The 14,435-nt window shown below is 43.6% G+C and overlaps 2 protein-coding genes across 7 annotated transcripts in view; both read right to left on the bottom strand.

The window, feature by feature from the left end:
- The window catches only part of DST (dystonin), a 385,237-nt gene extending 384,126 nt beyond the window's left edge, over positions 1-1,111 (bottom strand). For 4 of the 6 annotated variants that reach the window (XM_010387943.2, XM_030928393.1, XM_010387944.2 and 1 more), the window contains exon 1: positions 480-1,111. In XM_010387943.2, coding sequence (XP_010386245.2) covers positions 480-570 — 91 coding nt within the window. In that variant the 5' untranslated portion in view covers positions 571-1,111. The remainder of the gene's footprint in view (positions 1-479) is intronic. The other 2 variants (XM_030928387.1, XM_030928389.1) reach the window with 2 other exon arrangements.
- Positions 1,112-1,219: 108 nt separating this feature from the next.
- The window catches only part of LOC104681597, a gene marked incomplete at its 5' end in the record, with an annotated part of 111,151 nt that continues 97,935 nt past the window's right edge, over positions 1,220-14,435 (bottom strand). The window contains 3 exon segments of the mRNA XM_030929586.1: positions 1,220-1,774; positions 8,380-8,426; positions 8,805-9,012. Coding sequence (XP_030785446.1) covers positions 1,220-1,774; positions 8,380-8,426; positions 8,805-9,012 — 810 coding nt within the window.

Here is a 14,435-nt window from a genome sequence, read left to right as displayed (position 1 = left end):
GAGTAAGTATATAGTCACAAACTTTTTCAAATAAGTAAGATCATTTTAAGGAAAATGATCTAGTGATGCTGAACCTTTTTTACAGGGCTAACCAATACCCTAGCCAAGCAGCAGCAGCAATGCCTTAGTAATCCCACAGAGAATAATCAGTATCCACCCTCCCAGGAAGAATTATGATTATGCGTAGTGCTTAAGAGCTTTTACAAGGAAGAGAAAACGCAATGTGCTTCTTGGAAACCAAACCCCCTTCCCCCCTCTCTACCGCTCATCTAAGGGCGTCTCCAGACTGTCGCCCACCCCACCATCCTCCCTGCGCTGGGGGTACTAAATCCCATGCAAAAAGACCTGGTCCATTCCCAGAACTGGTCCAGACACCTGTTTACTCGTGCCCAAGCAGTGGTGGCTCTGATTAAGGAAAGGTAGTGGTTGCCTCTCTGATCCGTGTCAAGCTCCACAGCCCCAGGGCAGGGACCACATACCTTTGTACCTCTCCAGGACATCCTCGTAGGCCTGGAGGTACTCCTGCTCCTCCACGTACAGGTAAGCAGCAGGGGAGAGGTAACCCGCCATGCCGAAGTTTATCTAAGCGATGACTGGCCAATTCCCCTCTCCCCCTCGTAACCCCCGGACACTAACGCAGTCAGCAAGACACAGCCTTGGGAACTGGAAAAGAGGAAGGAGCAGCACGCTGGCGAAGAGCGCGGAAGCCGAAGACGCAGAGCGGGGGCGCAGTAGGTGGCGGGCGGCGGACGACGGGGGCCAGGCGCCGGGGCCGGTAGAGGAAACGCCCAGGCCTCCTGTCGGACCGAGGGTGGGCCGCCCTGCTGCGGGAGCCCGAGTCCCTCTCGGGTTTCAGCAGCGGCAAATCTCGGCGAGCCCAGGGGCGGCGACGAGCAGAGCCACGCCAAGCGGAGGAGCCGGGAGTGCGGCGAGGGCCGGCTGGGGCCGGCGGGCGCCCGGACCCTCTGCGGCCGCGCTGACCGCTCTGCTGGCCCTGCACGGGGCGCCTGCTCCGGGCCGGGCCGAAGCCGCGGCGGCGGTGCGGGAGGACCAGCGCGCTGCCTCCGCCGGGGATGCTGCGCGGCGCATCTGCGGCATTTCCTGGCCGCCGCGCTGCAGACACTCGCCCGCGCCGGGGACAGAGGGAGGGAGGAGGGTGGAGGGCGGAGGGCGGAAGGGAGGGGGCGAGCGCGGCGGTCAGCGCCCCGGCTGGCTCAACTCAGTCCCCGGCGCCGCTCAGCCCCTCCCTCCCAGGCAGAGCCAGAGAGCCCCGGGCCCCCTCCCCAGGCCCGCCCACCCGGGTGGACCGTGCAGCCAAACACGCCCACCCCCGGACACTGGCTGCCCGGTCCCGAATCCCCAAGGGCGACGTTTCTATTTGGGATCCACAACAGGTGCCTGAGAAACAAAGCCGCAGATCGCTCCACGCCGTGCGCAAGCCCCTGCTGAGGGGCCAGCGGCTCTCCCTCGGTAACGGATGATCGGGAGGAGCGTTGGAAATACTTTCTTCTACCCATTTTTTTGGCATGGGAGGATTCAGGTCACTCTGTGACAGCACAGGGCAAGGAGGGCACGGGGGTCCGCGTCTAGGGGACATCCCGGGAACAGGGTGAGGCCTCTGCAGGTGGCCCCGCGCATCAGCGCCTGACAGCCGGGCCGCGCCTGCGCCTGAGCGCCCGGCCGCCCCGAGGCTGCCGAGAACCAGCCGGCGCGGTCCCTCCCTTCTGCCCCCCAGAGCCCGCAGGCGCATCTGCTGCTGGGCTCCACGGCGGGCCTATAGGTTCACAACAGTCCCATATTTGTCACCTCCCTCTTGCTCTCTTATTATTCATTCTACATAGTACTAGTATCCATTAAACTGAGTAAAATGGATACAGTTCCCTTAAATTAGATATATGTGTATCATATACTAAAGTGAGTGAGTTTAAGGGTCCATTGAAGGAACCAATTGATACCCAGGCATGTAAATAGATGTGTTTAAGGGTAATGACTAGCCGGGCACGGTGTCTCACCCCTGTAATCCCAGCACTTTCAGAGGCCAAGGAGGGTGGATCACGAGGTCCGGAGTTCAAGACCAGCCTGGCCGAGATAGTGAAACCCTGTCTCTACTAAAAATACAAAAATTAGCCGGGCGTGGTGGTGGTGACCTGTAATCCCAGCTACTTGGGAGGTTGAGGCAGAGAACTGCTTGAACCCCGGAGACGGAGGTTGCAGTGAGCCAAGATCATGCCACTGTATTCCAGCCTGAGTGACAAAGCAAGACTCCGTCTCCAAAAAAAAAAAAAAAAGAGTGAAGTCAGGCTGCTGTAGATAGAATCTTCACTCCTTACTGTGTCACATAGGTAAGTTACTTATCCTCTCTGAGCTTTCTTCATCAGTAAAACAGCAATAATAGTGCCTAACTCATAAAGTTGTATAGTAAATGAAGTTTAGAATAATGCCTGGTGTTATATAAGGATTAGCTGCTGCTTCTACTACTTTATTTAGGAGGTAGAGTCTCATTCTGTCATCCAGGCTGGAGTACAGTAACAGGATGATACCTCACTGCTACTACTATTATTAGATAAATCAGCTGATTGTTGATGGTCTGACCTATGTCAACTTCACCTCTTGTCTAAATCTTCCTTCCCTATTTCCTCCTTTCATATATACTGACCTTTTGCCCTCCATGATTTTTTATTTCTTTGTTAGCGTTGGATGTTGTGAACTACTGACCATTTTCCATTAATGCTTAGACAGGGATGAGTTGGAAAAAAAAAATTGTGTACTCGTGGAAAAAAAAAAAAACTGACTTGAGATAGAACTGGAGCACTCCTCCTCAGCAATTGGCCTAATTTTGTTACTCCAAACAAAGCAAGACCATATCTCTTTTTTCTATCCTGACCACTGGTTTATAATCTGAGTTTGAACCCTTATGCCAGTAAGTCTTTAAGGTTACTAGAGTTTTATTACAGCATTTATGTGCACATTTGTTCATGAAGTAACAACCACGTATCATATGGGACACTTTCTTGAAATAAAAGGGTTAGCATTAGATCCCTGAGAGTCATTCCTTTACAGACCACACATGCACAGACATAGGTCTCTCAAAAATGTCTCCTTTACAATCAGCAAGGTCACTGAAGGCACATCTGAGCCTTCATCAGAGACTGACACCCAGTAGCACCCAGTTTTATGAATATAGTCAGCACATACTTAGTAATTTTAATCATCTATTTAAGGAACCAGTCAAAATGAGCAGAAGCAGCATTTGGGATTGTTTTTAAAAATAGCTTTTGCCCCATGCATTCTTGGAAGGGTAACATTGGGTTAATATGCTAATAATAATAGTGTATTCCATAGAGAGGAGGCAAAAGCATAGCAGTAAATAGCTTGGACTTTGGAGTAAAGACTGCCTGAATTCAGGTCCTAGCTCTACTACTTCTTGACACTACGACCTTAGCAAAGTTTCTCTTCCTTTCTCAGCAGATTCTGAACTGAAAATGGAGAAAATCATAGTACCTACTTCATGGGGTTCTTGGGAGGTCTAAATAGGATACCATATTAAGTGCTTAGAAGAACATCTGGCCATGGGTAAGCTATCATTTATAGAGCATTTGATGTGCCAAGGAGTTAGCAGAATTGTTTGCATTCACTATTATATTTAATCACCACAACCATGACCCCTTTGATAAAGAAACTGAGGCTAAGATAAGTTTGGTAAATTGTCCAAGTAAACACAACTGTCATGGACAGAGGAGGAATTAAAACCCAAGTTTGCCTGAGTTCAAAGTCTGATTCTCCTTTGATCCTTCAATTCCAACTTCAAATTATTTGGATAGGACAAAAATCCTTTTCTTAAAATGGCATTATCACTGACAAAGCATGTAACTTTATAGGTAGTTTATGACTGAAAAACCCAACTTACAATATCCTGTAGCTAAGAACAGCAGATCTGTATTGCTCATATGTAAAAAGCATTTATACGATGGGTGTTTAAAAGCCCATTTCCTTATATTTCATTGTTTTATTCTCACATTGACCCGAGGAGATAAGAAGTAAACATACTATAGTCTCAGATTTTAATATGATGAAACCACAACAGATACAAAAGCACTAAAAATGTGAAGTTGGGCCAGGCACAGTGGCTCATGCCTGTAATAGTAGAATTTTGGGAGGCCAAGGTGGGCAGATCGCTTGAGCCCAGGAGTTCAAGACCAGCCTGGGCAACATGGTAGAACCTTGTCTCTACAAAAATACAAAAATTAGCCAGGCATGGTGGCACAAGCCTTTAGTCCCAGCCACCTGGGAGGCTATGGTGGGAGGATCGCTTGAGCCCAGGAGGTAGAGGTTGCAGTGAACTGAGATCACACCACTGCAATCCAGCTTGAGAAACAGAGGAAGACCCTGTCTCAAAAAACAAACAAAATAAAGTGAAGTTGGCCAGGCCCTGTGGCTCACTCCTATAATCCCAGCACTTTGGGAGGACCAGGCGGGAAGGATCACTTGAGCCCAGAAGTGATCACTTGTCCAGCCTGGGCAACACAATGAGAACCCATCTCTATAAAAAAATTTTTTTAATAAGCCAAGCATGGTGGTACACACCTGTAGTCCTAGCTACTTGGGAGGCTGTAGTGGGAGATCCCTTGAGTCCAGGAGTTAGAGGTGGCAGTGAGCTGTGATCACACCAGTACACTCCACCCTGGGCAACAGAGCAAACCCTCAACTCATAAATAAATTTTTAAATAAATAATAAGAAGTGTTTGTCATGTGACACCATCACTAATATGACTTTCCAAACCGTAAACCTGATTATGCCACTCCATTGCTTAAAAATCCTTCAGTGGTTCCCTAGCACTTACAACATAAATAGTCCAGTTGCCTCAGGATTGCACACAAACATCTTTACAGTTTCTGTCTTTCCCTTCCAAATCCCACACTTAGCAACACACATTACTTGCAGTTCTCATTTAAACCATCTCCCTACCTTTGTTCCTGTAGTTCCATCCCTCTAAAGTGGGCTTCCCTTTCACCCTAATTCCATCAAGCTCTTTAAATCTCAGTTCAAGTGGCACTTCCTCTCAGAAACCTTTCAGGAACCTCCCATGCCTCCCTTCTCCCCCCAAGTTAATTATACTCTCCTCTGGGTTCTTCTAATTTTACCTGCTTAGAGCCATCACAACTAATCCCTGTAACAACTAATAATTACTGCATTGTAACTGTTTAACAACACATCCATTTATCATATTAGACTATGACCTTTCTTTTCCAGCTTATTCTTTTTTATTTTATTGATACATATTTTATATATTAATGAGGGTACCGTACTGCAAGTATTTTTTACATGCATAGAATGTGTAACGATCAAGTCAGAGTATTTGAGGTATCCATCACCTTAAGCATTTATCATTTCTATGTATTGGTAATATTTCAAGTCCTTCCTTCTAGCTATTTTGAAATATACAATATATTATTGCTAACAATAGATATCCTCCTCTGCTATGGAATATTAGGACTCATTTCTTTTAACTGTAAGTTTGTATCCATTCACTAATCTCTCTTGAAACTATGACTTTTTAAAGTTAGAACTGTGTGCTAATCTTCATTTCATTGCAGGGGCTCAATAAGTAGTTGCTAAATGTGGGTGAATTAAGGTATCCCATAGACCACATAGTCTTTTTGACTCAATAGACATTTTCACAATCAATTCTATTTTTAGGACCTTAAAAACAAATAAAAATACTAAACTCTCAGCTCTTTTATTACTAAGTAATGACCACTACAGACATCCTCACACCATTTCTGAACTTCACCTCATTTCCTAAAAAGGGTGAATTTCAAGGAGGGGGTAAGTTTCAGGAAGAATGAAAATATGTAATAAAATTAGAAGTTGAAATTCCAATTGTATGTTTTCATATTATCCACAGCACCAAATTCCATTAGATAACATGTACCCCTCATCCTCACACTGGGTGATCAGTGGCCAGTTTAACACATCATATAGCTGAATTTCATAATTTAGCCACATTATAGGTTAAACAGATATTTGTGGACTGGTCCCCCAAGTCTGTCCTCCATGTATGATTATTGTTTATGATTTGTCTAGCAAAAAGCTAATTTACCAATATTTATTTAAAATACAATCTTAGGCCAGGTTTGGTGGCTCACGCCTATAATCCTAGCACTTTGGGAGGCTGAGGTGGGTGGATCACTTGAGGTCAGGAGTTCAAGACCAGCCTGGCCAATGTGGTGAAACCCTGTCTCTACTAAAAATGCAAAACAAAACAAAAAAAAATTAGCTGGGTATGGTGGCGCATGCCTGTGGTCCCAGCTACTTTGGAGGCTGAGGCAGGAGAAACACTTGAACCCATTAGACAGAGGTTGTAGTCAGCCAAGATTGCACCACTGTACTCCACCCTGGGTGACAGAGAGAGAGAGAATCTGTCTCAAAATAAAATAAAATAATATGCTTCCCTACTGTTTGTTGTTTCATTTTATCTTTTTCTGCTTTTGAAGAATTCGTGTAATTGGTTTTTTGGTTTTTTTTGGTTTTTTTTTTTTTTTTTTTTTGAGACAGAGTCTCACTCTGTCACCAGGCTGGAGTTTAGTGGTGGGATCTCAGCTCACTGCAACCTCTGCCTCCTGGGTATAAGCAATTCTCCTGCCTCAGCCTCCCAGGTAGCTGGGACTATAGACGCACACCACCATGCCCAGCTAATTTTTGTATTTTTAGTAGAGAAGGGATTTCACCATATTGGCCAGGATGGTCTCGATCTCTTGACCTCATGATCCGCCCACCTCGGCCTCCCAAAGTGCTGGGATTACAGGCATGAGCCACCGCGCCTGGCCTGTAAATTTTAAGGATGGAATTTTGAGGTCCCCAGTGCATCAACTGCCACCAACTGCCACCAACTTCACAGCTATCCCTACAAACTCAGTAAACATTTTACAATTAACAAGCGATGGCGCCTGCATCAATGACTCCACAGTCTACTAACAGCATCAGCACCTTCACGTACACTGCATCCCATTAGAACATCAAGTTCTTCAATGTCTTCCCCACCTGCAGTGTACACTGATGGTTACATTTCTCATAACTTCCTGCCCAGTAGAGTTTTTCCCAATTTATATAATCTCATTCCCCCTAACAAACACCTGCCCTGTCCTTCTGTCATAACTCCCTCCTTCATTACTGAAAGCAAAATATCCATCTCTGCCACTACTACCAAAACTCTCAGCCCAGAAGCACCTTCTGCCTTCCAAAAAATACATAGAACAGGCATCCCATTTTGATGCCCTAAGTGGGCCATCAGCCCCCAGTAACTTCTCATTCACACCCTTCTTTCATCTATCTTCCCTTTCTGCTGAGTCAAACATCTGGTATGGGCAGTGTCATCTGTATAGGCATTCGTCTTGCTGGAGCCTCAGACCTGCGGAAAAGTTCTCAATAGGGCAAGGAGGCAGGCCTCAGTGACTAAACATTTTCTGGTCTGCCTTGACTCTCCAAGGCTACCCCTGCTCACTCTCACAGTTTCCATCCTCCCTCCGCCTCCCCTTTCTCACTCCACCGCTTGCTCTTCAAAGGCCTGGGTGAGACCAGCCAGCATCTCACAGAGGAAACCAGAAGAAGCTCAAGGCTGTTGCCCCAGAAACCCTGACTAAAGAATGGCTGGCAAGGCACTGTTTGTTTTTCCCGTAATCAGAAAATCCCATTGGGAGGACAAAAAGGGGGTTCTCAGCTGCCTTGATGGCTGGAATCTGGGCTGGTCCCCACCAGCCCCCTTGGAGGAAAAGAAAGTACCAACTTTGCAATATAGTATAGGAGGCAAAAAAAAAAAAAAACTGTGGAAAGGGACCTCCGGAGTTAAGAGTGGAAGAGAGGGAAGGAAAGGAAGCCTGAACCACTGGATGCAGAAACAAACTTAAAGAACACCTGGCCTTCTGCCTTTGCAAGAAAGTCCCCAAGGACACACTCCATCCTTCCCTGTTACCATTTCCAAGAAAGAAAAAAAAAAAATATATATATATATATATATATATATATTGAGGGAAGAAAGGAACAACCACCCCTGGAAGCACCTCTCATGCACGGGACACATACACACAAACCACACGGGGGTTGGAAGGTTGATTTCCACAGTGTTCTCAGCTTTCAGCTGGGTAAAACAAGCCATCACTTCTGGTTCAGCTTTTAGGGCCAATGCAAGGCAACACCGGGTAACACAGAACAGAAACACTGGCACGTCTCATGTATTAATTAATCAGGAAGCCGTGATGGCCAAACCCTCAAAAGCACTAAGGACAGAAAGCTGCTATGGATACGATGATGCAGACAGAGATGCTACATTTAAAGAAAAACAACATCCAAGTTCCTGGAATATGCTTTGCAATCCTGGGTACCGAAAACCGTGAATCTTCTTGAGTTAAATCTGCGTAGCTCAGTGCCCCTGGGCAAAAATGAAAATAAAGGCTGCTCACTTCCAGCTTCCCACAAATATACTAGCAATCACTGGAGCTAATACTTTCAGAATGTTACGGTAACTAATGCAGTAAATAGGAAAGTTTAGTGCAATATTCCTTGCATTTCAAAGGAATCAATTCATCCAACCAGAAGGCAGGGCCAAACAGCTTAGTCACCAGCAGGCAGGGCAAATGGCTCTATCAGTAAAACAAGGCATAAAGTAAACATGGTCATCATCCTCCCCCACCTTGAGCACAGATTCCTGCCCAGTGCATCAGCTCCCGCTATGGCCCCCCAGGAAGCAGATGGGCGAATTTCCGCAACTCTCTTCCCCGACTCCATCCCCTTCCCCAGATGCTCTTACCTGCTATCCGAAGCACTGCCCTCTCGGCAGGGTCCAGCACTGAGCCCCCTTGAATCTTCCTTTTCGACCTCTCATGTTTAGGCAAATTCCAGGGTAAGGTGTCTCCCGGAGCTGGGGATGCGGAGCCAGATTTCTGGCTGAAATCATCCTCGTCGGAAAAATCCGCAGAGGAAGACATAGAGCAGCGATAGGACGCGTTCCCGGAACTCTACAGAGAATGACACAGAGAAAGCATTAACAGCAAAATACTCACATATGCTCATCGATTTAAACATCCCCACCATCACCACCGCCGCCCTCCCTGCCCCCAAACTGGGTCTGGCATATCCTGCACCATCCTCAGAGCTGAGGGAATATACAGAAACCAAAAAAATGAAACCCGGGGCTCACCATCTTTTCTTGGCCAAGTCTCCAATCGTAAAAACAATACACAGGCAGTTCCAATACATGAAGATTTGCACCGAAGAAGTGTGTGGCCTGTGGTCCGGCCACCAGCTCACAAATGACTGGCCCAACAATGAAGCCAGAATCAACAGCCTTCCTGTTACAAATCTATAGTATTTGGCTCCCCCACCAGGACAGTAGAAATATTTTCCATTGCTAGCCTGCTGGTTAATTCATTAATGCAACTAACTCGAAGTTTCGAAAACAAAGCACAAATGCAGGATGTTGAGTCCCAACTCCTTTCCGCTTCAAGTCACCTCACCACTGGAGACTCTGTTCCAATCAATTTTAAGCCCCTGTTCTCTTTATTTAATTTTCTTCATGAGACTGAAGCAGGTTCCCAGAAAAGAGCAAGGAGGGAGGAAGGGCTGATTCTGAGAAGAGCCTTTTCTTAAGACTGGGAGAACACAAAAGACTGTTTTCAGAAGCCTATGGCAGCGCCAATAAACAAACATCTGAACTCGGTTTAGAGTTCTTGAGGTAATTTAAACTTCCAACAAAGTAACAGCTGCCAATAATGTAAATGAGAATGATGCAGCTCAGTGACAGGAAACAGAGCTCTTCTCAGCTCCTGGTCATTACACTGTGAAATGAGAAGCATGATGCTTTTACCAAAGCACTTGGCCTGAAGGTTAGTCCTCCCTTCATCTAGCTGGAGCAAATCTGCAGGGTCATGTCTTGCATAAAAGTGTTATATCTTCCATAGAGGGAAAAGGCACAAGGTGTTATTCCTTCCTTCTTTGTTGGGTTGTGTTTGTGATTATTTAGAGAGCCACTTGCTTACTAATGAAACAAGGATGTTGACTATCTCTGCTGCAAAATCATAAACATAACAGTACATCAAAAAGAAGTCTTGACTTTCCTACTGAGAATTCTACTTTGCTGTGACTCATGGTAAAGATGCAAAACTGGTATAACTCGAATTCCTGAAATGTAACTTGCAGCCATGGATTCCTAAGAAGCAAGTTACAGGCAGAAATCAGTGAGGCATGCTCCAATTTGAGCAAAAACACTGGGCTTCCCACAAAAGCAGTGGCAACTGCAGCACAAACAGGCTGTGTGAGCCACATCCCAAAACACTCACCCAAGGTACGTGAAATAAACTCTAATTACATCAGGACTACTAACCTTATCTCAATCTGTTTAGGCATGTGGCTATGCATGGTCAACACCATTATTTTATTTTATTTTTCTTTTTTGTGGGCACATAGTAGGTGTAAACCCCATTCTTTTAGAAGTTCACGTAATATTTCCCACAAAGTGAGGTATGTAAGACGTAGCTCCCTATTCTTTCCCCCCAGAAAAAGCTGTCTTCCATTTTACTTTACATAAAATGTCACCATCTTGGCTAATTTATTTATTTAGAGTCTGTATATTTTTCTAATGACAATAAGATACTAGGCAAACTTGAGGCAAAAAGTAAATAAAATTGATTTTCTGTATTGTAGCTACAATCCATAGGGAGTTGTGAGTGGCATTAGGTCAGTCACAGCATGCTATTATCAACCCAATTTATTTTCCATGCTTTTCTGAAAATCCATCTTGAGCTTTCTGAGATTTTGTTTTTGGCTGGCTCTGTATAAAAGGGTGACATTCTTAAAGACTTTTAAGAGGGTATTGGGTTTCTTTGGCTGCTTTCTATCTTCCTAAAAATGGCTTCCAATCTGTCCTTACTTAAGGTCATCCTTTATCTGTGAGATTATATTTCTTGTTACCTGTACTGTTTTAGTGAGTATAGTAATTTGATTATTTATCTTTACAGACAGGCTTGAAGAATAACTGTTAAAGAACTGCTCCTTTCCAAAACCCACTGGTTATTGATTTTCGTAGAGTAAATTTTTTTAATGGCCTGAGTCTCAGCTGATTGAACAACGAAATGTGATTTATGCCATGACATAAACACCATTAATCACTCATAGCCAGATGGGAACAGTTACCACCCCTGGACCCATGGGTGTTGACTGGTGCAGCCTCTAATCTAGTAGTGTCATTGGTAAACAGATAAGAGAGAAAAAGAGGAAAAGACAGTCAACAACACTTCTTTCAGCAATATATCATAGGAAAATATGGACCACACACACACACACAAACTGAGGGAAATCATACATATTTATATGTGGTAAAGTCTCTCCCAGGCTACATGATCCAAGTGTTTTAACAATTAAAGTATTGGATTTTTTCCCACAAAAATTTTCATGAATACTTTTTAAAAATATAAAGTAAACTATACAAAAGTAGGCCCATTTGAACCCTGAAAATTGGGAACAGATTTAAATGGAGCTGCTTTAAAGTGGATTGATCCTAAAGAAAACCTATTATATTCTTTATTGATTTGAAATGATTTGCCAAATCATGTTACTCTCTTGGGGGCTAGAGAAGAGTGTGGAACTACAGTTCCCTTTTGTTTTAAGAAAAGCAAATGTGTTCTCTCACCCAAAGGCCAGAGTCTAACCTTTGATGTGGGGCTTGGAAAGGTAGGACAAAGGAAGAGGGCTCCTGTAATCAACAAAAACCCCAGGTTCCTATCTAGTATTCCACTACTGTTGCCTAAGGTTTGATTCCTATTAAAATACAAATATGGTAGCTATGTCCATCAATAGGAGACTGTTTAAATATAGTTATATGGATACCATAGTCTACTCTATAGCAATTAAACAAAAATGTTATTGTTCCATATTTAGTAAAGAAGAAATAATTCATCAAGAATGATTTCTTAAAATATGTGCATGTGCATGTACATGTAATAGTTACCCATATGTAAGTAGCGATTATTTTTGGGTGATGACTAAGATTCTGAATGAATTTAATTTTATTCCTTATAATATTTTAATCCAATACAAGTACATAAAAAGATTACCAAAAGTAAAAAGATTTTATGTCAAGGGTTAGAGAAAATATGGACAACTCTATGAAGAAGTAACTAAGTCAGTGTTTTTAACATTTCTGGGCTCATGGGCACCCCTGAAAAGTTAATGAAATCTATGAAAACCTCTTTCCAGAACAAAGTACAAGAGTAAATACATGCAAAACTTTGCATATCATTTTATGGGATTCACTGACCCACTGACCCCAGGTTAAGACCCCAATTCACACCATCATTTGTCATCCCCATTTGGCATGTATGCTGAAAATAAGAGATACATGAAAGAGCTGTGGAGTAACCATACCAACAAGGGGGCAGAGTAATTTGGGTAGTGAAGATAAAGCTGGCCTAGGTCATAATACTTTTTAACAGTTGGCCTTTTCCATAAATGACCATGAGCCACTTCTGGACTGATACTGAATCTCTGCAACCAAAAAAGCACTAGATGGTTACAAGCCAAAAACCCTGTACAGTAAATCCTCACTTAAAATCATCAATAGGTTCTTGGAAACTGCTGCTTTAAGTCAAAGGACATATAATAAAACCAATTTTACATAGACTAACTAATATAAATGAGAGTTAAGTTCCTACAGCAAATAATATTTCTGGTCATAAAAATATCACCAAACCTCTAAATAAAGACCAAAACACTTCTAATATTAAACACTGAAATAAATGTGAGTTATACATACATTTACAGAAGATTAATACAAAATAAGATAATTATTTACCCAATTTTTGGTGAATCAGTAAATGACGACAGTCATCGGGGTGGGGGGTTAAATCAAGGAATAAATGTTTGCAAAATGAAAAATATGGTCGGGCGCGGTGGCTCAAGCCTGTAATCCCAGCACTTTGGGAGTCCGAGACGGGCAGATCACAAGGTCAGGAGATCGAGACCACCCTGGCTAATACGGTGAAACCCCGTCTCTACTAAAGAATACAAAAAATTGGCCGGGCGAGGTGGCGGGCGCCTGTAGTCCCAGCTACTCGGGAGGCTGAGGCAGGAGAATGGCATAAACCCGGGAGGCGGAGCTTGCAGTGAGCTGAGATCCGGCCACCGCACTCCAGCCTGGGCGACAGAGCCAGACTCCGTCTCAAAAAAAAAAGAAAAAAAAGAAAAATATAAGAAGGACCTCCTACCGCCATGCAGTTCAAAGCCAATCACAAATATGGCAGACCCACTGAGAACTTTCATACCACATCGTTTATTGTCATGCATTTGTAGGATTATTGTAGACCTTACAAATTTTTATTTTACAATAATTTGCATTTATTCATGCGTTCCTTTTCCAACCTGCTTATTACAGTTCAGGATCAAGGGTGGCCAGAACCCATCCCAGCAGCTCAAGGCACAACGCAGGAACCACACCTGGACAGGACACCATCCCATGGCAGGGTGCAATCATAATCTATGCCCACAGTCACTCAGAATGGGACCAATTAACCTCATGTGCACATCCTTGGAATGTGGGAGCAAACTGCAGCATCCAGAGAAAACCCACGCTGGCATGGGGAGAAAGTGTGAACTCCACTGACAGTGGCCCCAGCCAGGAATTGATTTTTTTTTTTCTCATCAACATTATAACAAAAAGACATTGAACAAAACAACACTATTCAAGAACCTGCTATATTGTGTCTTCTACAACTTAGTTATTAAAGCAGTTTTAACAATTGAATTAGATCACCAAAAGCTTTAAAATGACTTTCCTGATAGCCAATTCATTCACATGGTATAAAAACAACCCAAATCTCCTAAAGCCAGGATAATTACATAATAACATTTTCAGAAGGGGAACTGAACAATAACTTCTTTAACTGAAACCCCAGTGGGGGATCTGAGATAAGTACAATGGACTGCCTAAATTGGATGCTGCCCAGCCTTAGCACCCTGATCTGTAGGAAAGTGCCAGGAAATTGTCTTGGCAATAGGCATTCTCTACAGGCAATGGAGAAAGAAGTGCAGAGATAAGGGTTTGCAAAGTAGCCAAAAGTTTAAAATCCCAGAGGCTGAAAAGTAAACTTTCACAAACCCACATATTTAGAACTTAAGCACATTTCTGTATGTGTATTTCAAAATATTCACCAGGAAAAAACCCAAAAATAGAAAGCACACAATGAAACAGAAAAATCCTGATTGTGAAGCATTCTACAAGACAACTGTCCTAGATCCTTCAAAAAGGTCAATGACACAAAACACACACACACAAAAAGGAAGAATTGTTCTAGATTTGAAAGGACAAAAGAGACACAACTAATTCATGAACCTTGGTTGGATTCTGGGTTGATTCTTTTTTAAAAGCTAAAAAGACATTTTGGGGACA

This window comes from Rhinopithecus roxellana, chromosome 4 (assembly GCF_007565055.1).
Source record: "Rhinopithecus roxellana isolate Shanxi Qingling chromosome 4, ASM756505v1, whole genome shotgun sequence".
In the NCBI taxonomy this organism is placed as follows: Eukaryota; Metazoa; Chordata; class Mammalia; order Primates; family Cercopithecidae; genus Rhinopithecus; species Rhinopithecus roxellana.
The sequence above is the reverse complement of the archived record's forward strand: the minus strand, read 5'-3'. Positions and strand labels throughout refer to the sequence as shown.